General features: G+C 42.8%; 2 protein-coding genes across 4 annotated transcripts in view; both read left to right on the top strand.

Annotated features, from left to right (window-relative positions):
- Positions 1-8,913, top strand: part of RPGRIP1L (RPGRIP1 like) — a 41,441-nt gene extending 32,528 nt beyond the window's left edge. For 2 of the 3 annotated variants that reach the window (XM_064670256.1, XM_064670255.1), the window contains exons 19-22: positions 392-575; positions 2,538-2,622; positions 4,169-4,302; positions 6,444-8,913. In XM_064670256.1, the coding sequence (XP_064526326.1) occupies positions 392-575; positions 2,538-2,622; positions 4,169-4,302; positions 6,444-6,595 (555 nt within the window). In that variant the 3' untranslated portion in view covers positions 6,596-8,913. The other variant, XM_064670258.1, reaches the window with a different exon arrangement.
- Positions 8,914-18,213: 9,300 nt separating this feature from the next.
- On the top strand, positions 18,214-25,380 carry SERTM2 (serine rich and transmembrane domain containing 2). Its single transcript, XM_064670259.1, has 2 exons — positions 18,214-18,679; positions 21,977-25,380. The coding sequence occupies exon 2, from the start codon at positions 22,568-22,570 to the stop codon at positions 22,844-22,846; it is 279 nt and encodes a 92-aa protein (XP_064526329.1). The 5' UTR covers positions 18,214-18,679; positions 21,977-22,567; the 3' UTR covers positions 22,847-25,380.
- Positions 25,381-27,734: the final 2,354 nt, after the last annotated feature.

Here is a 27,734-nt window from a genome sequence, read left to right as displayed (position 1 = left end):
GAACTGCAGGAGGTACTAACAATTCTCCTTCATCTGGAAAACTTTCCTCCCCAGTATCACTGCAACTGTTTTAAGCAGTTACAAGATCAGTTTGCTGTGTAGCTAAAAATGGTGACAACTGAAATTTCTGCTTCAGACAGTGTTTGTACATGAAGGTAACCTGATCTCCAGCAGACTGTGGCTATTGCAGAAATATTTTAAACATCAAACAGAAATTAGCATCTCTTGCAACAACAGTCTTCAGTACAAACCCTGGGGCTTTGGATTCTCCTTGGGTATATGTAAAAATCAGTCAGTCAGCATTAATCAGACCAAAGAGCTGCTGGTTTACATGTGGGAATGTTTGTTGGGGGTTAATTTTGGGTTATGTTTGCGTTTTGTTTTGAAACAGGAAGCGGAAAAAATCCGGATTAAAATCACCTCCCTTGGGCTGAGTGACTCCCGGGTCACCTCGGATGAAACAATCCAGCAGCTCTTTGTGGAATGCAGATTAAACAACTTCCTGGCAGAGGAGACCCCCCTGTCACTCCCCAAGCCCACGGGGGGGCAGAGGATCCACTATAACTACAGCACAGGTGAGTGGAGCTGTGCTGAGCAGGTCCCTCCCTGCAGTGAGCCCATGGAATGCCTGCAGTACAGCTCCTGCCTGTCCAGAACTGTTGTGCTGATCTCTGGGCCCACTGCATTGGTCTGCTGGCCAAATATTGTAGGAAATATTAATGGGGGTTTTTAAGAAATGGGTAAAGATGCAATTCTCAAGTACAAAATGAAATACTGAAGTAGGCTCGTGCATGGAATAGTAACATCACAATATATTTAAAAATGCTGGTAGCATGTCAATTTTAAAATTAGAGTATGCATAACAAATCTATATATTCTTTTTAAAAGAGCATGATGAACTAATTTTTCTATTTACATGATGATACAGCAAAAGAAAAACATTCTGTCTAACCACATACAACTAAAATACAGTTGAAAAGAGAATATGTAATTGGACTTGATCATCACTTGCAAATACTAATAACAACTTTTTAATATGGGAAACTATTCACCCATGTTTAATACTAATACATTGCTAATTATTTCATAATACTTTATATTTACACTACTGGCATACATAGAACTATTGTAATAATTGACAATTCTCTTATTAATGATTTTCCCAGCTATTTCTTAGTATTTCAATTATTCATTAACTTTTTCTTTCCTGTTAAAGTCTATTTCAATTAAGATTCAGTCTGAGTGCTTCATGTTGTCTTGGACTTTTAGGTGACAATATCCTGGAGCAGGTGGATGAGTTTGCTATTTTTGACAAACCATTAATACAGACATTCAAATTAAACATTTTTTTTTTTAAATAATTTTGTAAAAGTGGCTTTGCAGAAGTGGTGTCACAGTCAGATCTTTAAAATTGCTACCAGCTACAAACCTGATTTGAGCTGAGTCTTCCACTGGCTGAGGCTTTGCTTCCCCTCAAACCAGTGGGATTTCTGCCATCATACACTAAATAAATCAGCAGTTAAGGGCTCTTTCTCTGAGCTGTAAACTCCCCCAAATGTTCTAGACAGGCAGACAGAACTGCAGGAATATTTTTAAAACCTCACTGAAATAACACCATAAGCCATTAAAAGCTTTAAAATGCTTTTAATTTCTCTTGCTTCAGGAACTCTCATTGCTTGGAATATAAGAAGCTTTTAGAAGGTATAAAAGTTCTTAGACAATATTCTGATTCCTGTGTATATTAGCTACAGTCTGAGCATATTAGTTGTTTAAGTATCAACTCTGCAGAATTAAACTAATGAAATGCAGCAAAATTATGATGAATAGAAAATAAAACTGCAGTAAGATTATAGTAATGAAATCTGCATCTGGGTTTGCTGCAGTTTTACTGCATCTTCCAGTCATGTCTAATTAGATTTGAGCATGCTGAATATTTGAGGTTAATTGAATGTTTTCTTTAAATAAAAATAAGATTTGCATGGGTAGAAAGAAATTTACTTTGAGCTTAGAAGGAAACTAATAGTCTTTTAGACCTCTGTATGGAGAAAATCAGGGTAAATCCATAAATTATCTAAAAATTACTAATTCCTTTAATAAATAAAACATTTTATATTATCTATATCTGGAACTGCCTGACTGTTTTAAAAAGATCTAAAATAAATAGAAGAGAATGAATAGTAAAAATGTTGGAATTTAAAGACAGATGCATTTCTAGCTCCTCCTCCCCTCAAAAGCAAATGAAAACTGTTCCAAAGAGCTGTGTTTGTTCCTCACAGGGATATATATTCATTCAGGTTCTGTCCTAGCAAATTTTTTTCTTAAAAAAAAAAAGTAATTCCTTTAGCCCTTCTTCAGTTTTTGCATGCTGAATTTTTATAGTATTCCACAGAGTTAATTTGCAAGAAAGAAGGTACCTTCTTAGTCTAAGATGCCCAAAAGAAATGTTTATTTTTCTTCGTTCTTTTCTTCATGCCCTTTCTCTTAAAAGGTTAAAACCAACTGATAACTAATTATATTCATTTCAATTTCCTTTGCAGTGATAAATGTGGATAAGGCACATAATGGGGCAGAAAGAGAGTATCTCAAGTCCATTCTTCTGAAGGCAGATCCACCTGCTGACAGGTACAGATTGGTGCTGGAAACCTCTTACAGGGCTCATGGTTTGCCTTGTCCTACTCCAGGTAACCCCCAGAAATCAATACAGCAGCAAAGATTTAATCCAGTGTTATCATCCTGGAACTCTGAGAGGTTAGAGGTGCTCTTATTTGCATCTGGTTTGTTGAGCTTGCTCTTGGCATGTAAAAAACCTGTGTTTGATTTGAGCCACAGGCTGGGTCTGTATGAATGAATCTCCCTTTGGCAATAAGTTACTGTCCCAAATGTTACCATACCTGCTTTTAATTTATGCTTTATTGAAAATTTTAGTAATAGTGGTAAGTTAAAAATTATTCCAGCACTAATCTCCTCTTCTATCACTGTCTTAGGTGCCAAGCTGATTTCCCCATATTGATTTGATTGATCATTGACACTGAATCAAAACAGATCTATTCCCAGTACCCAGTTTTATCAGTTGTTGTTATTATAATTTTCAAATTTTTTAATGTTATTTAATATTTATCTTACACATCTAAGTATTTCTTTTTTATTGAGTTTTGGCAATTTTGCTTCTGCTTAGCTCTTTGTCAAAACCTAAGTTAAATCAATTATAATCGAGCCACCTGTTGAAAATAGCTGTGATATTTTCCCTTTTTTGCCTTTAGACCATTTATTTAAACACACATTTTCAGTAGGTCTCTGGGTTTAGTGACAAATATTTACATATATGTATTGGCAGAACAACAAAAGAACACAAAACCAACTAAACAACAATCCTGTACCCAAAAATCCCCTTCAAAAAGGAAACAGTTCAGTACTTTCCACCTTTTGGTGCAATTCTTCCTCCTTCAACAGCTTCCTTTCACAGTGGTGCAGGGGAAAAAACATTTCAAATGGTTTGTTTTGGAACAAGTAAACCTATGACAGGTGTTAAAAATCTTTTTAGGAAAATCTGTTTATATTTTGTATAAGATATCCTTTCCCACTGACCTGGATCTTGCACCAGTTGAGCGTCCCCCATTTAAATGATGCTGACTGTGACATTTTTAGACTTTGAAGCACACAGGATTCACAGTTTGACACAGCAAATGTCAGCTCTGAATTCCTGCCACTCTGTCAGTCCCAGAGGTTTTGGCCTCAACACAAGCCACTAACTCAGGTCAGCTCTAACACAGCCCAGCACAATGATGTGTTTGGTAGAAAAACTGTTTGAATGCAACGAGGGTCATTGAAGTTCACAGAGGAAAAGCAAATATTTGGTATAGTTGTTGGTATAGCCCTGTGAATAAGGGTTGTACCATGGAGTGATGGGCAGGAGGGGAAATGAATCAGTTCTGGGGTTACAACCTCTCTGTCCTTTTAGCACTGCTCAATAATCCTAAAGGAGGAGGGAAGATTTCAGAGAAATGATCTCAGAATATTCTTGCAGTGGGAAATGTTGAATATAATTCACTTTTAAAATAGTGTGGGTTTGCCTTTTTTATGGGTTTTTTATTCGACTTTTAACCTTTTTTGAAGGTAAAATATCTTTTTTGTTTGTTTGTTTGTTTTTGGGGGGCTTTTTCATGTTTAGCCTAAAATTTACAGTGGTCAGTGATCCCCCAGAAGACGAGCAGGACCTTGAGTGTGAGGATATTGGTTTCGCTTATGTCAGTTTGAAAGAGATATTCCAGAAGCAGAGAGATATCATTGAGCAAGACATTGATGGTAAGTTTTAAAGATCTCTTTTTTGTTGACTTCTGTAGCCTAAAAATTGTCCCTTGAATTTCTGCTTTTCCTTGCAAGACTTACTGTGCAAGTAACTGTTGGACATTGTTTCAGTGTGAAATGCTTTGATGTTAACTCCTGGCTCCCACATTTGTTTGCAGCAGTCTGCAAAGGCAGGACCCTCCACCTCACAGCTTTCACCATACACCTTAAAAAAACCCCTTGGAACTAAATGAAAAAGAAAACCCCACCCCCTTCTGGTTTTCCACTGAGTTCATTTGCTTGTAATAAACCCAGGTTATTTATCAGGCATGATGTGCATCCACGGTGTTGCTGAAGTACTCACAGTAGGCATCAAAGTTCCAGGGACACTATAAGGAAAATTCTAAGAAGAATCACATTTCTGTACTCTGGAAAAACAGTGTACAGATTTGGTGCACTTCCTGCTGTCACTGAGCAACGTCAGCTTTTCTCCACCAGCGGTTTTTCTCCAGGTACAAAAGCACATCTCCTCCAAAGAGGTATTTTGTAGTCTCTCACTGGAAGATTATTTTTGTTCTGGATTTTATGGCCTTAACTCCCATTGCCATAATTCCCATTTGATGAGATTGATTAGTGACGTAAATACAGTTTTTGAAAATCACCTTTCAGAAAACTCTTAAAACTTCTAATCGTCATCTGAGAAAGTTATTAGGACAGAAAAGACTGGGTTTTGTTAGTAGTTACTGTTCTGTCAAAAGCTGATCAGTACTGTGTAATGACAACCAACTACTTCCATATTGTGAGGAACATTTCTTCCTCCAATCATCAGATATTTGAACAGATTTTTACTTTATGTGAATTTTATCTATGAAAGTGATAATAAGAGCTAGAAATACTTTTTCTCCTTTTTCCATCCACACTTCTCTTCCCTGCATATGCTATCCAGTTTTTTGGGGGTTTTATTGCATCCATAACATATAACATTGCATATTTTCTGAAAATTTAGATCTTCCAGAGGATTGAAATTAATTTTACGTTAATATATGTCAGATCATGGCAAAAGAATATATCAGTATATTTTCTTGAACAAAGTCATTCTAAAAGGATCTGGTTTTAAGTCTGGATGCAGACTTCTGTTAAATTTAAGGGCACAATAAACAGAATTCCTAAGTAATATTGCACACATTCTCTGAGGGAGATAATGGTTTAAGGAAAACAATGAACCTAGACACAGGGACATTCATAGGACACTACCACAAGATATAGTCATTCCTAAGTCAGATAACATTCCTTCATTCTCTTTGAGGACTGCAAGCATATATCTTTTTCATCTCTTGTCCTTTCATTGCTGATTGTGTAGAAGTGTTCTACCTGAGATTTGAAGCAATTAAGTGAATGGCTAAGCAAGAGGATGGGTGAAGAAGTGTAGCCAAAACATCTAACAGTAGGTCTCAGAGATAATCTGACAGTACTAAAACTGAGAAAACAGAATTAATCATATCTTCTGACATAATTAATTACAATTATCCTACTGTTCTTGTAAGTAAAAAGAATACTGTTCCCTGAAGTCTGCTCTTGAAGTTCACTGAGTGATTTGTCCAAGGATGTACAAAATGGTTGGGATCTCCAAGAACAGCATCAAATGTGTCCTGTAATAGCTCTTTCAGTGACATAAATGCTGGAAGGTTTATCCTGTGTTTTCCCTTCTGCCCCAGCAGCCTGGAAGCTGTACCCTGCAGCATCACTGCATGGCCTGAGTGCTTATCCCAGTGGATGGAGTTCACACATACCTTGCCCTTAGTCAGCTGTATAACTGGCTCTGAAAAGATGTGCTGTCAGGGTGATTGGGTTTTACCCCAATTCCTCCTGGAGTCACCTTAGGCTGCCTCATTGCTTTCTAGGCAGGACTGGTGTGGAGGACGAGGCCTGAGCACGTTTTGTCTCAAACATTCTACTGTTCAAACAGGAAAGGTGATGGAAGGAGAGGGTCCTGCAGCCGTGGGGCAGCGGGTTCTGAGCCAGTTCCCTGCCCTGCCTTGGCACTCTTTAGCATATGATAGGTGCCTTTTAATCTGTCCAAACACCAAGGACAATTATTAGAACGAAAGTGAAACCTTAAATTAAATGGCTCCTGCTGTTTTCTGCTGTTTCCTTTGCAGTTTTGGATTGCCAGGATGGCAGTGCAGTGATTGGGGAGCTGACAGTGACGGTGGAGGCCCTGCAGGCCCTGCGCTCGGTGCATGAGGAGTGCAGCAGTGAGGAGGGGTGGCACAGGGGCCTCTGCCTGCAGGAGTTCCTGCTCCCGGTATAAAGACATGATGGTGCAGCAAAGAGGAGATCTCTGTCATTCTTACAGTAGATTTCATATATCATTTATATGAAAAGGATGCTTGATGTGCAAGTGTACAATTTTGTATGCTTTTCAGTCTGTTTTCTTGTTTTTAAGGTCCTGGCTGAATCACATATCAACAGTTGATGGTATCAAGGTCTAACTCAGTCCTGGCAGTCTGTTTTCAAACCAAACCTGCTTGTCAATGATCAGATACCAGCTGAGGGGACTTTGTCTAAAGAAATAAGTGATGGTGACCCTCCCAACAGAAATGCTTGTAGGTTCTCACTCGGAGTAGTCCCTGCCATTCCTCTCTCAGGACAGGGTCCCTGCTGCTGGCAGTGCCTGGGCAGGCTGCAGGATTAGCTGCTCTCAGACCATGGTCCTCCAGAGCTGGAGCCTGCTCAGCTCCCCTGGGCACCCTGTTCCAGTGCCTGACTGTCCCTAGAGTGAGAACAAGGAGATGCATTTCTAAACATGACTTCAGTCCAAATCAAAGCCAGAGCTAGATCTAAGCACGTGGAGCAGTTTTTGCACTTAATGTACCATCTAATAACTTAATTATTTTTTTTTAAATTCTGGAGATGGCATCAATATGACCACGTTTGTCATTTGTTTCAGCCATTTAACATTTTGCACAAAACCCAAAATAACAAAGCATTTTAGTGTTGATTTTCCTGGTTTGCAGTATGCCATCAAATTACCATCCAGTTTTATGAAGCAGTTGATACAAAATAGGTGTTATTGTTAACAATGTGGTTCACTCAGATAATTTTTCTGGATATTTCAGTGGTAAACAATTTGTTATGGTTTATTCCTGGGTTGTTTGGGGTTTCTTTATATTAGACTTAGATTATTTTAAGCCTAAGGAAACAAACCAATAAATCAAACAGATCAGTCTTACACTGAAATTATCTTCACAAGTTTCATTCATGAATTCTTCACACATTTTAGATTTTTTCAAAGATTTTCCCTGAGCTGTGAGAAACAGGGATATAAATCTGTAACCTCTGTCCACACCCATTCTATGTATCAAAATATCTGTTACTTCAGGGGTCCAGCATCAATAGCTGCAAGATGGGTTTTGCACATGATCTAGCAATGATTTGTTTAACATTTTTGTGGATTTGGAAAACAACCTGTTTTCTGTTTAGACAAACTGTCATTCTTGTTGAATGCAAAATTATTTCCTTATGTATTAAAGTCACAAGAACTTGAAAAAATGTTGGGAAAATGTGGTCCTTCTACTACAAAAAAACTCAATTTGAACCTTCTTTTGCTTGGAAGACTGTTATCAACCAGTAGTTATTCTGATTACTGACTCCTAAACTTTCTGATAGCCTTTGACTTCAGTTATAATGAACAACAGAAAATGTTTTACCTTATGTACAGGGCAGTTTTCCCAGAGAAATTAAAGGAGACACCAATCAGCATCTGACTCCAAACACACAAAACATGAACACTAAATAAAAACCAGCAAACTTAATAAAAGAACTTCAGAAAATCTTTACAGGAAATCTTCCTACATTTTGAAAACATTCCTTAATGTTCTTTGCTCTGCAGTAAGCATTGTAGTATTACCAAAATCAGACCCATCTGGGAACCTGCCACTAGGTTGGTAATGTCAGGGGTATAATTTCTATCCCAGATGAAATACAAACAATGGGTCTGTTTATAACACAGTATCAGATGTGCATCATGCATAGGGACTCATTTTTCCCAACAATTAGACATGGAGGCTGCTGCCCTTGTCAAAACAGGGGTACAGGGCCTTTGTGCAGCAGTCAAGGGTGAAGCACAGGGATGACTTTTTTTCCCTGTTAATCTCACAGAGGCCTGCTAAACTGCAGAAATGTTGCTGATAATTGTAACCTCTTCAGTATTTGCGAATCGTTTACACAGTACCTCAATAAACAGAACATGTACCATTCACAAACTCTACAAAATGTATGCTTCAGGTATTAAGCAGGAAATTTAGGTTTTTGCTGAGGTCCTTGGATCTTTATGGTGCTGGTTAAGTGTGAAGGGTGCAAGGACTAACTCAACAACTTCAGCTTTGCCTGTTGTTCACAAACATTTTCGGGGTCCCCACGTGGTGACTGCCAGAGCCCGACAGAGCCCAACCCCTGCTGGCTGTGGTTAGAATTGCACAAAAAGGTGGAAAGTACTGAACTGTTTCCTTTTTGAAAGGGGTTTTGGGGTACAGGATTATTGTTTAGTTGTTTTTGTGTTCTTTTGTTGTTCTGCCCATACACAGATATCCTTTAATAAAGGGCTGTTATTTTTTTCTTTCTCCACAATTGGAACCTCTTAATTTCAGATTTACAATTGCTTAGAGGGAGGAGTTTGGTCTTCCTCATAACTCATCCTCCTGAGCAAAACACTTCAGTCTCATTAAACTGAGACACAGCCCCATAGCCCTCACAGCAGCCACAGCCCCCAAAGCCCCCACAGCTCTCAAACACTCCATATCCCACACAGCCCCTGGGAGATACTGCATCTGAACCTCCCTGAATTATTGATACGGGTCAGAACCAACTCACTGGGACAGTGGGTGTGGAAGGACTGGGGCTGAACCTGCAGGTCCATGCTAAGGCTGCCATATCCCATACAGCCTGCAGCCAGCAGGGCCCCCAGAGCACAGGGCTGCAGGGCTGCAGCCAGCACAGCTGGGCCTGCACAGCACAGCCTGGCACTGACTGACAGCCATGCACAGCACAGGGTGGCATTGACAGCCCATGCACAGCACAAGGTGTCACTCACAACCCATGCACAGCACAAGGTGTCACTCACAGCCCATGCACAGCACAGCCTGGCACTGACAGCCCATGCACAGCACAGGCTGGCACTGACTGACAGCCCATGCACAGCACAGGGTGTCACTCCCAGCCCATGCACAGCACAGGGTGTCACTCCCAGCCCATGCACAGCACAGGCTGGCACTGAAGGCCGAGCAGCCAGGCTGGCAGTCCGGGCAGACCTGCCCACCCCACAGCCCTGCAGCTGTGAGTGGCTCCAGCTCCCCTCCCTCTGGCCTGCAAGGCACTGACCACATGTCCTGCCTGGGAGGGAAAACTGAACTCTAGAATTACACGGGACTCCCCGTGAGCTTTCTCTCTTCCTCTCCTCTGATTGGCAACTATTTTTTCTCTCCTTTCTCTCCTTCTCTCTTTCTTCCTTCCTTCTTTCTTTACTCTTTTAATCTGTTTTTTGTTTTACTCTTTTCCTTCTCTTGGGGTAACTTAAAACCAATTAATTGTGTTTCACTAAAGCTGGTATATTGATTGTAGTGGGTGGGTTTTGTGGAATGGGTCTTTGTTCTAGGTGTTTTAGTGAATGCTTCTCTTGGTTGTACTTTAGTCCTTTCTTTATTAGTACTTTATTTTTCTCACTAAATTAAAAGAATTTCCCTTAGAGTGTGTGTCTCTCTCTCCAGATGCGAATTCAAGGTTATAATGAACCAAAAGACATTTAAAACGTCTTAAATAAAATGTAACCACTCTGGGCAGCTTATGGCTGGGGAGGTCTTTGTCCAAATTGAGAACGTGTCTTCATCTGTGAAAAGTAAAGCAATAAAGCAACTTTTGTCATTAACAGCCTAAAAATAAAAAGAGAGATCAGTCTGTTCAAAGGAAGGGTTGGTCAATAAGCTTTTTGTCCTGTCTGTTCTCAGAACAGTGGCTTCCCAGACTGCTTGATTCTCGAGCCCAAAGGCAAATGTATTTTGTGGCACATAGGCTGGAAGGGGGACCAAACTGGCTATTAATAACCACAGACATAGTAAAGCACAGTCACACAGTGACATTTATTCTTTAATTCACCAAAAAAGAACAATAATTAAGTGGAACTGGCCAGTGAGCTTGTTCTGTTACTGACCCCAGAGGCTGGGGAAGAGGGACCTTGTGACTGCTGTGAGACAAACAAAGGCATCAGATGGAAACATCCTTGACTTCACCATAAATGTATTGCAACTGCTGCCACAGCTCAGACTGAAGTTCTGCCTGGGCTGACTTCGTGTTCTGCAGATGCTAAAAGCTGTTGTATAAAGAAGCCTCTGGTGAAATGAAATGGGAACTCAGACACTATGCAGTTGTTCTTCACATGTTTTCATGCTGCCCACTCTCCTCCACAGCAGTCTCAAAGTGCCAGTTGGGGATCAAGTTTGGAACTGAAGCTCAAGAACCATCTACTCAGAATTCACTGATTATGTTGTTTCCTATTACTGTGTCTGACACAAGTGACAAGAGTAGCATTTTTTACATCCCATGAATCACAAAGGATTTCAGAATTGGGTTATGTGACATAACTCTCTTCCTGCTCCCTCACCACAGCAGCATAAATTGGGATAGCATTGCACAGGGCAAGGCATGGGATTTGTGTCAGTAAGTGGCAGATATTAAAGCACAAATGCTTTGGGGTAGAAGCCAGAGCAGTGCTTAGGAAGTCATGGCAAGAGAGGGATCCCTGCTGTTGAGAAGGGTCACTCCTGGGAAGTGGATTAAAGAGAAATACCTGAATGGCTGTTTTATGGTGCAGAAGAACCAAGTGCAGCTATTTTTCCCGCTCTGATGTTCTGGACTATTTCAGTGACAAACACCAATGGGTTCTCATGCCCCCCCACAGGTTAAATCAAATGGAGCCTTATTCCCAAACACATCTGTGGTGCTGACATGCATCCCAGGAAGCATTATGTGCCCCTGCACCCAATTCCCATGCAGACAGAGGCCGTCAGGCACATCTTTACCACAAGATGAATTTTCCTGTGTTGTACAAGTAACCACAGCCAGCCACCCAAAGGCAAGGGGGCTGAGCAACACTGACTCCACACACTCTTTCAGCCTCAGCACTTGAGCAAGGGCACATTGAAGGTTTCAGGAGCTCTGATGCACACAGGTGCAGCATAATCTGAACCCTTGGAAGATTTAATTCAGTGCCATTCTAGTACCACAACATGGGCTTTTATATCACTTGTAAGATTTTTTTTTTTTTTTTTTTAGCTTAAACTGTGGTAAGTCTTTTAGTCCAGCTGGCAGCAGCTCAGGACTCCTGTGCTGTGCTCTCCTGGATAGAACAGATACATCCAAACAGAGGGTTTCCTTGACATTGCATCTAGTACTGTTTTTAAGTCTTCTGCTGTGAAGATTTCAACCATGTTTCATCCAAACAGGTTTAGAAAGAGCTCATCCAATCCTGTATCTGAAATGTTACAGTGTGTGGGTGAGCAGAGCTCTTATTCTGTAAACGAGAACAAGAAAAGATATTTTCTTCTCTAAGAATGGAATTAAAACAAACAATCCAAATAAATAAAAATAGGTGTAATGTGGTCATCACCAATTTTTTTTCCTTTTGGTATAAATTGTCATAATTATTATTTACTGATAGCAACTAAAGAACTGATCCCCCTCGATACAGGCACAAGCCCATATGTTAACTGTGGATCATGCAAATAATGTGGCATCAGAAGCTTCAAAGAAGGGTTTTAGCTGCTTTGCAGCTCACATTCCCCGTGCTCTACCCACTGTTTGTTCAGCTTCACGGTCTGGAGGGGAGGATTTGGTAAGAATCCAAGGAATATCTGTTCATATTTTCAAGATTCTGGAAGTCATGCCTAATGGGTCCCTGCTGGTAGTGAGTTAGTCAATAGCTGAGCCTATAAATGCTGAGCTCAGAGCAAAATGCCATCCTGCAGAACGGGGAACTCCAGCTTCAGGACAGTTCTGCTCAGGAATTACCCACCAACACTGTAAGTCACAAGTGCTGCCCAGCAAGTTCAGGTGGTACCCTTGTAACAGAAGGAAAGACATATGTTTTAACATGTGTGACTGTAGCTGAGACCTTCCTCACATCATCTGTGCTGTGAAAAGCACCTTTCAGGAATCCTAAACCTCAGCCCTACAAGCTGTTCCTGCAGGCAGAAATCTGTGAGGAGCCCCCAGGAGCCCAGGGCTCTTTGCACACAGCCAGGCCCAGCTCTGGGTGGGCTGAGATGGGCTTTGTGGTGACAGGGTGTCCAGTGCCCTGAGACTGCCTCAGGCACCTCCCCACGGAGCAACACAAGGTAACACCGAAGGCAGTGCACAGCCGGAGCACGGAGCCAGGCAGCGGGGAAATGAGCTGGGAATGAAAAATGAACAAGTACATTTTCGGCCTCATAAAGGATGTCTAGAGTTTCAAAAGAAGCTGAACAGGAGCCAGAGTGTGCCCAGGTGGCCAGGAAGGCCAATGGATCCTGGCCTGGCTCAGGAACAGGGTGGCCAACAGGGCCAGGGAAGTGATTCTTGCCCTGTACTCAGCACTGGTGAGGCCACCCCTGGAGTGCTGTGTCCAGTTCTGGCCCCTCAGCTCAGGAAGGACATGGAGGGGCTGGAGCAGGTCCAGAGGAGAGCAACGAGGCTGGGGAAGGGACTGGAGCACAAGTGCTGTGAGGAGAGGCTGAGGGAGCTGGGGGGGCTCAGCCTGGAGAGGAGGAGGCTCAGGGGAGACCTCCTCACTCTCTGCAACTCCCTGACAGGAGGGGGGAGCCGGGGGGGGTTGGTCTCTTTTCCCAGGCAACCATCAGCAAGACAAGAGGGCTGGGTCTGCAGCTGTGCCAGGGGAGGGTTAGGTGGGATATTAGGAAGAATTTCTTTGCAGAGAGGGTGCTCAGCCATTGGAATGGGCTGCCCAGGGAAGGGGTGGATTCTCCATCCCTGGAGGTGTTTAAGGACAGACTGGATGTGGCATCAGTGCCATGGGCTGGGAACCACGGCGGGGTTGGATCAAGGGTTGGGCTGGATGATCTCGGAGGTCCCTTCCAACCCAGCTAATTCTGTGATTCTGTGATTCTGTGATTCTGTGATTCTGTGATTCTGTGATTCTGTGATTCTGTGATTCTGTGATTCTGTGATTCTATGAAAGCAGATAGTACCAAACCACAAAACATGCACATTTCACACATTTACAGTCCTCAGGTGTTGGTTTGGTCCATGCCAAGTGTCCCCTGGGGCACCAGTCCTGCCATGCAGATAGGAAGAAGAAAGTTCCATGGGTGACCCAATTCCCAACAAATGCTGTGTTGTCTCCATGGATTATTTGTCCATCATGCAGAGAAACAACCTTGTCTCCTGGAAGCCAGTCTGCTTTCCTGTTGCTACAATAAGGCCCAGTTGCTGGTATTTATTGTGCACCATCACCAGTCCCATCACAATCCCCTGGTGAGGCGGGTAGGTGGGTGTGAGACAAGGATGGGAGGGTTATAAACAAGAGCTCATTTGAAGTGACTAAACCACAGTGGCTCACTGTCAGGCGAGCATCTCTCAGGTTGTATCTTAGCAACTGGCCAGCCAAAACCAGAGGATCAGCACATTTGAAATCATCTCCAGAATTACCTGAAACTCTTTGGTTAATAATTTGTGCTGAACTCCCTAAAAATAGGCACTGCTGCAAGAACTATCCTACTTCACAAGAAAAAATAATATTCTACCCCATGGGCTGGAGAACACAATCCTGTGTTTAAAATCCTGTGTTTTAAGTTCAATCCCTGCCTCATTGTTCAACCAGTTTTTGCTAAAGGTCCACAAGGGCCTGTGTGGGACCTTGATGAGCGTGGCTGACACGTACCTGCCACTGGGATCCCAGAGGAATCTGCTTTTCAGACCCCCCTTGCTCCCAGGGTTATCCACAGCACCATGCTCACTGCCAGCTGGCCCTACCTGAGCTACCTCTCATGGGCTCACCTGGAGCACTGCAAGTCCCTTCTGTGAGTCGTGTCAATGCCATTTTGGGAACATGCAGTGGCTTCTCCACAAGCTCACTCATGAAAATGAAGCTTAGGACCATTTCAGACAGAATTCTGTGCAGAAAAATACAGCCCTTCACTGACAACAGTAAATCAAATTAGAAATGTTCCTAAAAATTAGCAGTAACATCAGACTAGGCTGAATTTTTTTCAGTTATCTGTGGGAGACTAAGTTTCTATAAATAAACTGAAGCATGTTTTTGATGAAGGAAGTTCAAAACAAAGCCAAATTGTCAAAATAGCCAAGAGCTTTTCAAAGCAACAAAACTCTTTTAGTCCAAACACAGGAGCATTTTCAGACGCACTGAGCTGGACAGAACAAGACTGTGTGGGAATGCACAGAGGGAAAGGCACTGGATGCTGCTGCAGCAGTGAGCACATGACCACATGCCTTTGGTAGCACTTTGCATTGACAGATTGTTTAGGAGGGGGGAGGTACTAAAAATTTTTCCCTTTTCATGAGAAAGAAATGAGATAGGGAGAAGTCAGTACATTTGGTTGGGGCTCTCAGTGGCCTAAGCAAGGAACAAGCTCCAGGCAATTTTCAAGGTTGCCATCCCCTTGACTGTGGTATTTCTCCCTTAAAGTTGGTGGCAGCTGGACCTATTTCACACAAATCTAAACAAGCAATAAATATTTCAAAGTCCATTCATTAGAGACTCCTGATTCAAAATCTACTGAAATATGACTTTTTTCATGTGTTTCACAAACCTGTTTGTGGTATAGATCATCTGCCACTCAGTGCTGTGGCTATAAAGACAAAATGTTAAAACAAAAACGTATTTACAACCACTGTCTCTGTCAAGACAAACAGCACTGAGGGCTGCCCTTGTTTCAGCAGCTCTTCCACAGTGACTTATCTATCTTGTTCCCAGCACTTGCAGTTCTGGGTGGAGATTAGGAACCATCCTGGGCTTTGGAAGCACAACTCCCCCAGTCAAACAGCTCAGGCAGGTCCAGTTATCTACCCCTCCTCATGGCAGCAAAGGGGCCTCTGAGCAGCTCTGGGGGTGGCCAGGGCAGGGCTGGGGAAGAGGGGAAGGTAAAAGGCAGGTTTTTTCCTATGTAACATGTCTAACATTAGCTGGGCACCTCAGCACTTGGGCCTTGTGGCCTCCAATATCAAAAACTCCTGCCATCTCTGGTGTGTGCACAGCCCCCCAGGCTGAGGCTCTTCCCTGGGTTCAATACAGAGCATCTGCATCAGAAAACAAGAGCTCTGCTTAGCCCTGACCCTCCCACACACCAACAGCCCCCAAATCATGGAAGGGCTTTAGAGCTGAGGGCTGGAGGAAACCATTCCGGGATGTGTCTCCTCTGAAAGGGATGTGGGGGAGAGGAGAGCACAGCTATTTTTCCATTCACTGCAGCTGCAATGCAAGCAATTTCTAAGACCCAAAGTATGCATTTACTATGTTCACAGGATTCATGAATTTGGATAACAGAAGAATCCCTGTAGAAACACACAGATTATACTCACAATCAATCATTCAGAGATCTTGTTTGCTTTTCGTTAAATCCAAATTTCACTCTAACGCTGGTCATCCTGAGAAAGATGTGTAAAATGATCTGATACAAAGCTTGAGACACAGGTCAAATAATGCAAAGGAAAGAACCCAACAAGCTCCCTGGGCTGTTGCCCCCAAATTCTTAATGGTTGGTTAAAAAAATTATATTCACTGGGTTCATATCTCTGAGTATCTCCAAGGGAATTTGTATGCTCTCATTTTATGTAGAACAAATTTGTCATTGATTGTCCCAAAAATTACACATTACTCAACAATTCAGGAATTCAGCAATCATTCAGTCGAGTATTCATCAGCCTCAGCTGGTATAAATTGTGGCAGTATTTAAAATTCATCTGTCTTTATTATGCCCTGCTACAAAGGAAACAAGAAATCTAAGTGTATCCATCCAGCAAGCAGTAGCTTGGTCCTACAAAAGGGAGAGATAATTTACTGTAAAATGAACAAAGGGTGAAAAGAGCTGAACAGAGAAGCTGAATTGCATGGACAGGGAGAGAGAGCCTTTCACTTCAGCACTGCTCATTAGCATTACATAGAAAGCAGAGATGCTGGATTTCAACAGCATCTCTTCTGATCTCATTTTCAACATTCTCATCTTCAGCATGTGTCTTCTGGTTCTCATAATTCAACCAGCAACATAATTCCTGGTCAAATAGAGCTCTCACTTGTTTCTTTTTAAATACAAGGACATGTACCAAAGGTTTTGAGGTGCTGTCAGGTAGTTTGTTGGTAAAGCAGTAATTGTACCAATTCCAGGGGGAGAAATGCACTCCTTTATTATTGTACTTTCCTTCCTAAGTGCCTAGCAGGGAATGGTGGCATATACTGCAAAATTGAGAAAATATGATATTGCACATGATACTACTGCACATGACATCACAACAAAAGAAATGTGAAATAACATCAGCAATCAAATCTGCCTTTCAAGCCTTGGTTTTCAGAGGGTTCATCCCATCACAGAAGCATGAAGGAATTGGTTTTTTCCAGAGACTATGTTTTATTTATCTAAATAGTGTCCCATTGTGTACACTGTGTTTGTGAACTCCAGAGAATGATGAGCCCTTAGAGAGATGCATTTATACTACAGCCCTCCATCCCAAGAGGATGAAAGAGCTGTGCAGCTCTGGGTTTCATTACCCTTTGGCCCCTCTGCTCAGGCTGTGGTCATGAGGAACCAGAGAGGGAAAGCTATTCTGAGGAGACAGATTTGAGATTAAATGGCTCTATTTTGTCACTGAGAAAGCTGCAGAGAGAAAATTAACTCATCTTTCTGAAACCCCAGTGGGACCCACTTTTCAGAGGGGAAGCTTGTTTCCAAGTGCTCCAGAAACAGGCCTGGGAACTGCCACAAGCCAACTGTTGAGTGTGGGCCTGTGGGTCAGGTTCACGCCGTGAGGTGCCTTCAGGCAATCTCCTTCTTGGGCACGGGGACACGGGCACATGAAACACAGCTGCTCACAACTGTACAGAGCTCAGGCTCAGACTGTTCACTGCAGCTACTCCATCCCTGTGCTGGTCACCTCCTCTGCTGCTGACACCTTGGGACTGCTGCAACCCATCCCAAACTGACTCTGTCCCCGGCACAATGAACCACCCTGCAGAGAGCCAAGGAAATCCTGTTCCCCATCTCCTTCCTGAAACATGCACACAACTAAAATTATGTTGATTCCTTGATACAGTTTATCCTAATTTGTGTCATAACAAGAACAGGATCACAAAAAATCCTCACTTTGTCAGCTGCAGGGAGTGAAGAAACACAGGTCAAAAGGTGTGGCAATCAGAGGGAACAGTGTGGTTTGGGTTCTCACCCAACCACGAGAACCCAAACCTCATTCTGCCTCATTTCTGTGGTACCTTGTAGGTAGATTTGTGCTTCACACATTCATAAATTAGCAAAAATACTTTTTGCCTACGACACCGCAAAGTTGGGTTTATGCTTATTCATGAAAAGTTTCAAACTACTCAGGGGAGAGAGGACCTGTGAACTAAACACAAAGCACCAAACCCACCCAAACCACCAAACAGCAAGCACAGGGACAAGAATACCTCAAAAGCTCCAATGCCAAAGAGCAATGTTTGGGGACTATCCTGAGCCGAAAAGTGACACTTGTCCACATTCCAGACAGGAACCCAGCTGAGAGCCCTCACCAGGCAAACCTTGCCAAGAGGCACAAAACACAAAAACCTTTGCACCTTCCAGAAAACGAGCGAAACTCATAACCTCTCCTCCGGGCTCGTGTCCTGCTCCTCACTTAGCAGGCATCCCTGCCTCGTTTACCACTCGCAAGCACGAAAGAGTTAAGACGAACCTGGCACAAACTTTGCCGCGAGCTGAGCTCACAGCCTCCCTCCTCTCCCTTCCCTCCTCGCCTGCTGCAGCGCCGGAGCTCTTTATTCATCGGCTCCGCTCTGCCCGCTGCCGAGGGAGGGCACCGGCTGCTTCCACCCAAGCAGTGAAGCCCCCGGAGCGAAGGCTCCTCGCCCCTTCTGCTGTTGCCTGCGAAGGAAGGACATCAGCAGTGATGCTGCTCTGTGACATCCCAGGATAGGGATAAGAGCCGTCGCTGCCAGCAAGCCATGTGAGTGCAAGAGCAGAGGAGAAGGAAGGGCACTCTCCTGACTCCAGCTCTAAGACCGCTAATCTTTGCTGCACAGTTCCCACTAGCTGGAATGTGGGATGTTCCTAGATAAATCACCAGCAAGCTCCTGGTCTGAATCATGGACTCTCGTGCCTTGTCCCAACACCACTGCCTGCTCTGAAAGGTAACTATGCTTTATTCCCTTCTCTCCCTGTGCACTCCCACAGCTCAGACACTCTCATAGCCTTCACTTCAGCATGAGAACAAAAAATACTGCCCACCACTAAGAGAAGAGATACCACTCTATCCCCCCACCACTTTCCTCTCCCTCAGATCCTCCCTGGAAACAATGCAAACCGTGGATGGAACTGGTACTGTTGATGTTTTGCTCGCATTTCTTCAATGCTGGTATTGTTCTGTAAAGGTGACCTAGACAGAACACACCTGGTACTGAGTGTTCAAAACTCTTCTGTATTTGCCAGCCAGTTCAGTTCACTTTAAATTAAGGGAAAGGGGAAGCTACACAAGCTGTTATTCTGTTTTGTCCCACTCACCTGTTTGTAAGAGTCAGAGTATGGTGTGGAAAAGCAAAAGAGAACTCCAAAAAGTTGCCTGCACTTTCAGAGGTGCCGTGCTGGCAAGTGGCACTGACACCCACTATGGGAGTAGAAGGAAGCGAGTGGGCAAGACAGGACATTTACTGCACTTGCAGGATCAATTTGTACTCTCTGTCTGCATTGTTTTGGGGGAAAATCTTTCTTTCTCTCTGCTCCCCTGTGACCTACAAAGGGTGCAGACTACTACAGCCATGCAAGCTTCATAAAAACTGCAAACCTGAAGCTACCCACACCCTGAGAGCTGCAGTGAGGGGCTGGTAAATTCAGCACCCATTAAGTTTTGGCTGCTGAAATTCCTGTCTCAGGGACACACTCCGAGAAGAAACCTTTCTGTTCCTGTGTATGAGGCTTCTATTTTCATTGCAGATTTTTATTAAATGAAATATGTTGTGTTTGGTTTTTTTTAATCTCTAATTAAAAATAACAATGAACTGATAAAAAGAAGTGTCTGCTTGGAATCAATCTGTACCCACTGAGCACCAGTGATCACTAATGGTGCCTGGCCCCTCTCAGAACTGGAGTATTGTCCAGCCAGAGAATGATTAAATCTTGATGAACAACTGAGATCAGAGGGAATGTGGGCTCTTGTTATGCTTCTCTGCTCTATAACAAACTTCCATTTAGTTCCTCTGCCCATGGACTTGAGGGCTTCTCATGGTAACCAGTGACATTTTGCCTTCATAATCTGTCATACAGTTATAGTGCTGACCTGCTTCATACACAGTTTTTCAGAATTACTGTGTACCACTTATTTTTACATCACTTTGGTCTCTACAGTCTTCAAGACTCTATTCCTTAAAAGGGGTTGTGCAAAACTAAATGTACCGGATATCCAAAGAAATGTGCCAATGGGATAATTGGTAGATTGAAAAGCAAAAATCTTTGGGGTTGTCTGGAGCTACTGAATTATTTCTGGCTCATTTCTGGAAAAGATGCAGTTCATGTTACAGTTTTCAATAGTCTGACCAGTTGATTGCTCCTGACAAATCTATAGTTGCAATTAAGAAAAACCCCAAACTGTGCCAACTCCCCATTGCTAATACTTCTTACTATGAATCTGCTCCTTTCATCAATAAATGCCCAGCTGAGCTTTGCTAATTCAACATCTTGGTTTGTAGTAAATTACTGAACTTCAGACTAATGTCCTTAGCATTCTGCAGTCTAATTTTATGAAGCATGTAAAGCCATTAGACTCTCTGCTCCTTAAGGGGAGAAACTAGCTCTGGCTTTTGCTTTCAGTAACACAGCAGATGGGATGGGCAAAGGCAGTGCTCTGTACTTTAACTCACACAAGTGTCAGGTTCCAGACTGACTGCATTTCATTATCAACAGAGAAATCAGATTGTAAGGACAGAGGTTTGAGTCAGCCAGTTACCTTCACACCCTCTATTTCCCACCTGGTGTACAGCATGAGAACATTCTTTGGGGGAAGAATTTCCATTTGTGGATTTGAAGTGTGAAAATCACAGTTACTGCCCTGTAAGTGAGAGCAAAAGTGCCTGGCTGCCCCCCAGCCTTCACCTTCATGTGCCATGGCTCTGCATCAGCACAAAACCTGCTGCCACAATAACTGGCTCCACAGGGCTTGGGTCAGCTCCTGGAGAAATACTAAGCAACCTTTTCCTGCTGAGCTTGCCCACACCCTCCTACACACAGCACAGCTCAGGACCCACTACGCACACAGGGGCTGCAAAAGTCAAGCTATTGTTTCAGTCAGCAACTTGGCCCAGCTTATTGCCAAGGAGGATCTGGTCCAATATTCCCTAAATGGGATCACTGTTGTCTCAGATGCTTTGACACTGAAGAAGGTATTGTGGGAGCTGGAAGTTAAAGTGTAGGCAAGCCTCCATGCCCCTTCTCCAAAAACTCAGCTCGTCAGATGTTTCCCCATCACATGAGCCAAAGCTGGTCTGTCTTGCTTGTAATAAAAGCCTGCAGATCAGCTCCTTGATGACTCCAGATTTCAACCACCTCTCTCTAAGAACAGCAAGGTGTTGTTCCCATTGGTGCATAGGGAGAACATAACCAAACATTGTCAATAAATCAGCTGTATTTTACAAACAGAAGGCTCATGAAAGTCAAAATGTTTTGCAATATGTCTTCAAGGTGAAAATTTAAATGACAGAACTTCTATCATTTTGACCTAATGTTTCATTTTAATCTGACTAGCATAGTATAATACTATGTTAATATTACTCTACTTACATCTCATGTAGGTGTATAGGGAGTGAACATTTTAAATTACTGCATCAGTTTGTTTCAGTGCTATCATTTTTGTTTCAGCTAAAACCAAGATTCCAAGATCCTTATCAGAGCAGAATGTGATGCTTTTGGATGCACCATTTACAGTGTAATTTCAGCATTTTTATTTTCTGTTTCCAGCTATAAGAATTGAAATTGCTCAAATGTTAAGATTCCTCCCATTTCTAGTAAGTTCTGCTGCCAAGAGGTGAGTGAAGTATCATATCCTGCAGCACTGCTGCTGCAGTGGGATAGGCAGGGCTCTGGATACCTGCCAGGTGCATCTGGCCTCAGAAAAAAGGCTCCTGATAAACAATAAATGAGACACAGTGAAAAACACTGATTGGATTCGTATCTTCCCTTTCTCTGTGACATCCAATTCCATAGACTGTGGGGCCTTCTCTTACCCATAAGTAATGTGAGTGTTACCAGAGGAGACCTTAACAATTAGATGGGCATGATCTTGTTCTAAAGTTAAATACTCAGTGCTTCTCCTGATTTCAATGTCTCACAGGAGCATGATAAGGGGTTTCTTATCTATTTGTTCTAAAGATACCACATACAGACTAAGCTATTTTGGTACCTGGCTTCATTTCTCTCTCTCTCATTTTTTTTCATTTTAGAAAGCTGAATTTTTGACTGTTCGTAATGAGGAACTCAAAACTCCATGCTCTTTAAGCACAGATCATTAGCCCAGGATTAGGAGAGAAGACATCCCTCAGCAATCTGGCAAAGCAGAAAACAACCCTCCCCAGCTCACACAAGGATAAACCACCTGCTGTGGGAGAAGGTGGCAGAAAGCTCATTGTGCAATTTGTTGGGAAAACAACACCAAAGCTGTGCAAACCTTTGCAGCTCAGTTTGAGAGAAGGACCAAAGCTTTTCACCTGCCAAAGAAGCTGACCTACCAAAAGAAGGACCAAAATACTTTTAGCACAAAATAAAAGCCAGGGGGAAGTGCAGAACACGAGTCTAATGCTTGTTATCATTGTGAGAGCAACTTGCAAAATGGTTTGCACAGTCCTGTCCCGTGCAGTGTGAACCAGCAGCCTTGACACCAAGAGGATGGAGCACCTCTTGCTGAAGCCATCGTGACATCTGTCCTAAGCTGCCTCTCCTGACATCCTTTGTGAGTCTGGTGAGGGAAGACAGGAAATGGAAGGTATGCAGGGAAAATGGCCCAAAGCTGACTAACCCCCAGGCCCCAGAGAGCAATGAGTGAGACCTATTTCAAACCCCGTGCAAACCTGACTGGCCGTGTCCACCTTCCAACTGCGGCCACCGAAGCAGACACGGCAGCAGACAAATACTCCGGGCTCTACGTGTACGTGGGATTGTTCCTCACGCTCCTGGCCATCCTCCTCATCCTGCTCTTCTCCGTGCTCCTGCGCCTGAAGCACGTTGTTTCCCCGCTCTCCGTGTCTCCAGAGGGCACTGAGAACGCCCAGCAGTTCACAGATGTGGAGATGCACAGCAGGATCCCAACCACATAGAGACCACAAAGCAAAGAGGAGGGTTCTGTGCTTGTGAAACGTGTTTTCTTCAGCAAAACGTGGTGGAAAGAATCTGTGGCTGCCTGTTGAGCCCCACAGCTTCTTGCACAACCATCACCAGCAGCACAGAGCAGCTGGGGAGTGTTGTGACTCTCGGGCTGGCTGGCTGTTAACACTACAGCTAACCTGTGTGCAACACCCTCAGTCAAATTTACACTACAGAAACCTGCTGCTGTCAGGAAACACTCATATCCCTCTAAAAACCTTGCAGAAATCATGAAGACCACAATAATAAAAGCCAAAAACCCAGAGAGACATATAGCAGAATGTCTTGGAGCCTGTGCTTGCTGACACCTCTCTCTGCCCTTAAATATCTAGCTTGTGAAAGGAGTTGAATGAACAAAGTTGAGTTGTGTAAGTGGGAAGGACCCACAGGGCACACACAGAAATTATCAGTGGCTTGAATATTCTCAGGCATTTCTCCCATTCAAGAAGGAGAACTTTAAATTGCTTTTTTTCCACTGAAATGGCAATTACACAATGGAGTTTTGGAAGTATACAAATGTTTCATCACCTGCTGGAACTACTGCTTTTTGACACTAAAAGCCATACAGTGAATTGATATCAAGCTAGATATCCAAAAGAGACAGAACTTTAAAAGAGGAAAGAAAATAAAGCCAAAATTTAAGCAAGGTTTAAAGTAAAAAGAAAGCATCAGCAGGAAATGAGCAGCAGGAGAGAAAAAATGTTAAGACACTCTACCTCAAATATCCTGGTGGAATTTCCTGGAGGAAAGAAATGTTTACTTACATTTATGAAGCAACAATCTGACCCAGTCTTCTTACCTATGAATGATGTTGAGAGAGGTAGGCTTTGCTTCTGTATATGGGAAAGATGGAATCAGATATAGGATATTTGATGGTATATGAGATATCCCACTGGTCCTGGGAGCACCACTTCTTCTTACAGAAAAAACTTGAGTGAGATTGTTTCAGCTACATCTCTAAAGGGCAGAAATTTTACACAGCTTATCCTCTTTATTACAATCTAATTCTAGTTCAGCAATAAACCCCCCTGGATGCTTTCCACATTTATATACACTTATCTGCTAATTCTTGTCTCTCCAAGGGCTTGGAAAGTGTAAACACCTGACACAAAACCAGTCAGGAAGACACTGACTGTCACATGGACTTGTGACAGTAACACAAATCTGTTTCTCAAATGCTTTGTGTACAACAGGTTCTTTGTTTCCCTTTAGAGGTCTGTACATGGTGAGCTGTTTGGAATATGGCTTTTACAGCTGACTGGGGGGGGGGAGCAGAATGACAAGTAACATCCACACTGGACACACTTGGTCCTTGGGCAGGACTAGTGTTATTTCTCTCTGATGTATGTAGTATGAAACTATTTAAAATTTGCTTCCTTATATTGATGAAGTTCCTTTACACTCCGTTAATCCCCACATAAATTGGTTTAATCTGTGAATCATAGAATCCCAGAATGGTTTGGGTTAGAAGGGACCTTAAAGCTCATCTTGTTCCACCCCCTGCCATGAGCAGGGACACCTTCCACTAGCCCAGGTTGCTCTGAGCCCCATCCAACCTGGCCTTGAACAGTGAACTGGAACAGTGGCTGTATAAGGGAATCCAACAAACAGCAGTATCTCAGCAGAATCCACTCACAGCAGTATCTCCCCTGCCATGCTTGACTGTGTTTCCCTGCAAAACTGGCAGGAGACAGGCTGCCCTCCACTTTCCTGCCATGGGGACAGTCCTGGGCAGAATGGTGCCTTCACACACCATCTGAAGATTGGCTCCTCGAGGAGTGCTACTCTCAGAACTGCACAAGAGCCAACATTTTTTGTGATGATCTGGATATTAATCCAATGAAGACAGAGGGATACCAAGTTAGTCAGTGACATTTAAATTTAACACAAACCTATGCAGATCAAGTTGGCTTGGTATGTGTCATTCACTGAGCCATCATAAGGCAGCCTAGCCCAGCCTCAACATCTGACTTGCTCTCTAAAACTTTTCCATTTTCTTGATATGCCATTCAAAAGCTACAACTTACCTAGACCATAAATGTTCTAATATACTAAATCAGCAACTAAACCACATTGGCCTTCCAGCACAACTATCTGTAGAAAAGCCTTGTATCCAAGAGGCTGCAGAACAGACAGCTTTAATTGACAGACTTTTATTGACATAAAATCTCAGATCTACTAATGAAAAATGACATTATCAGAATCTGAGCCAGAACCCAAACTCTGATTGCTCTGATCTCAGCCAAAATGCCCCCCAAGACAGGTGTCAAGACTGAGCTTCTTTCCTTCATACTAAAGAATGTTACTTCAGAAAAGTCTTACATTTCAAAACTTATTCAGTAAATATATTGTAAATAAATGAGCAATCACTTTATATATCATTACATTATACCAGACACCATCTTTGGGCAGACTGTGTATTGCTATATGATACTGTTATGGAAGGTACCGTATCTTCTAATAAAAAAATGACAAGTTTTCCTTTCTATAGCTTCATTTCACACAAAGTATCTATCCCACTTGACACTTCTACACACCAAGTGGCACTTAAGAGTGCCTCATTTCTCTGTACAGTGCCAGGAGATTTCAAAACCTTTCCTACTGAGAAACAGAAGAATGCCTTTCCCCCTTTCCATTCTCATTTGTAATGTCCCAGATCCAAGGGATGTCTCTGAGAAAAGACTGGATCTTGGACAACTGCAGGTCCCACATCCAAACCCTTCCCCTCCAGCAGTCTGTCTCCTTCCCACTTGTCCCTCTGCTACAGAAAATGAGTTTACAAAAATAAAGAGGCATACTCTGTCAATGGTGAGTCATTGACTGCTCTGCACTATTCCCACCTGTGGGGCTGAAAGACCAGCTCACATGCAGAAACAGGCTCAAGTGGTACCACTATTTCAAATGAGTTGGCCACAGGAGGTGTCTGTGCAACAAGACCCCCTATCAGTCTGTGTAAGCAGCACTTGAACTGGAACAGTTTGCCCCCACCTTTACTCTCTTAGGCACTGGACACAGACAGGACTGTGGAGTACATTCCTCACTCCTCCCCTCCCTGCCTGCAGGGGAGGACAGCCACCTGTTGTTCTGAACCAGCAGCACCTGGGGGTGGGACTGCAGGGCCAGAGTAAGCCTACAGTCATCACCACCCCCAAATCTTCCAGGGGATTCAGTCTGGGAGGGGTCAGGTGTATGGTGTAACTCCCCACACCACAGAAATTCCACAGGATTAATGCTAGGGTATTCTCATCCACATGATTTCCATCCACATCCATGAATTTTCTGCATTAACAAGCCTTTAAGTATTAAGCAGAAAGGGTTGATATGTAGAATATGTTTCTCCTCTGTGTCAGAATATATAAACATAAACATTTGTCTTCATATCCTCACAGGGCTTCAGAATAAAACACAATTTTGCAAACAACGTGACTAAGTAGAGGATCAAACTTGAGCTTCCCAAAGGACCTTTTTTGATATTACTTGAAAAAGAAACAAAAAATGTTTGAAACTCAAAAATTATGTGAAGTCACACATCCATTTAACTGTCATCATTAATGACAACTTAGTTGTCTGCCCTGTCTTCCCTAGGAACAGAAATAAGTCCTTACCCTGCAGTCACTACTGTGGTAATTGCTCAGGAGGTAAGATCCCGTGTCAGTGCAGACAGACAGCTGTAGATTTAAGCAGGTGAGCAGCTCAGGACAGATGCAGACAGCTCCTCTGCTGACAGGTAATGCTACAAGTCACATTATTTGCTACAGATTAGGTGGCAAATTGGGTGAGACTGTGGAATGACTGTACTTCTTTTCAAAGAAGGTACATCTTTGTGGTGTATCCACACAATTCTGGTATGGACAGGAAGTTTGTTGACAGTCCTGTTGATTCATGTGCCCTGTGAAAACATGTGCAGTTGTACAGTGACATGTGTGACTAACAATTCAGATGTAGATATATCTGAAAAGGGGTATTTTCTTGGTACATGAGCTGTTGACATTTTAATAGAAAAATAAACCTAGAGATGGTGAAGTCTGCTTGGACTCAGTGGGGTCAAAAAAAGACTACACAGAATGTTAAGTAAAAAGGATCCAAATACTTGTGGATTGGGGAAGATATTATTTTTAGCTAGTGTTCCTGACACATATTTCACATTTGTTCACAAAGAGGAACTGCATGTTACACACTCCATCTGCTGAAAGCCCAGCCCCATAAAGCCCTCTGAAATATTTACCATCATCAAGCTTTGACAGAAGGTTGTGAAGTCCCTGCATGAACAAGAGCAGTCTTTGATTCCCAGTGTTCATACTGGGAGCACAAATATCAAAGAAAAACACAATGGTAAGTTGGTTCCTTGTACACTTGCTCTCTAGAATGTGGTATATGAAAATTTCCTTCCTCAGTCCTTTCATTATCGAGAACAGTTAAAGTATCATCTAAGACAACTGATGTCATGTGTGAAAAATAAACTGAATTTGAATTTTGATGGACTGGATTTTTCAGAATTTCTTCAGCTGAAGACAAAAAGAATCTGTCCAGCTGTAGATAAAAGCTAAGTTGTAAAAGCAGATCTAAATGCAAGAGGGAAAGTAAGGTCTGTTGCAAGTCATATGTAATTAATAAATCACCCCCTCCTTATACTCCCACCTCCACTTCGTGTCTATGTAAACCTGTCAACAGGGAAACAAATGATGAATAATTCAGAAGACTATTCCCTCCTTCCTTCTCCTCTTGATTTATTAACCCATTTTTAAAGTATAATTTGATCAAGCTAATAGCCACAGACTTCCTGAACTGACTCTCTGAGCATTAATTCTGTCTGCATGGTCACAGTCCTACTCTTACAGTCCC

This window comes from Pseudopipra pipra, chromosome 13 (assembly GCF_036250125.1).
Source record: "Pseudopipra pipra isolate bDixPip1 chromosome 13, bDixPip1.hap1, whole genome shotgun sequence".
Classification (NCBI taxonomy): domain Eukaryota; kingdom Metazoa; phylum Chordata; class Aves; order Passeriformes; family Pipridae; genus Pseudopipra; species Pseudopipra pipra.
Note: the sequence above shows the minus strand (reverse complement) of the source record. Positions and strands in the feature narration are given on the sequence as shown.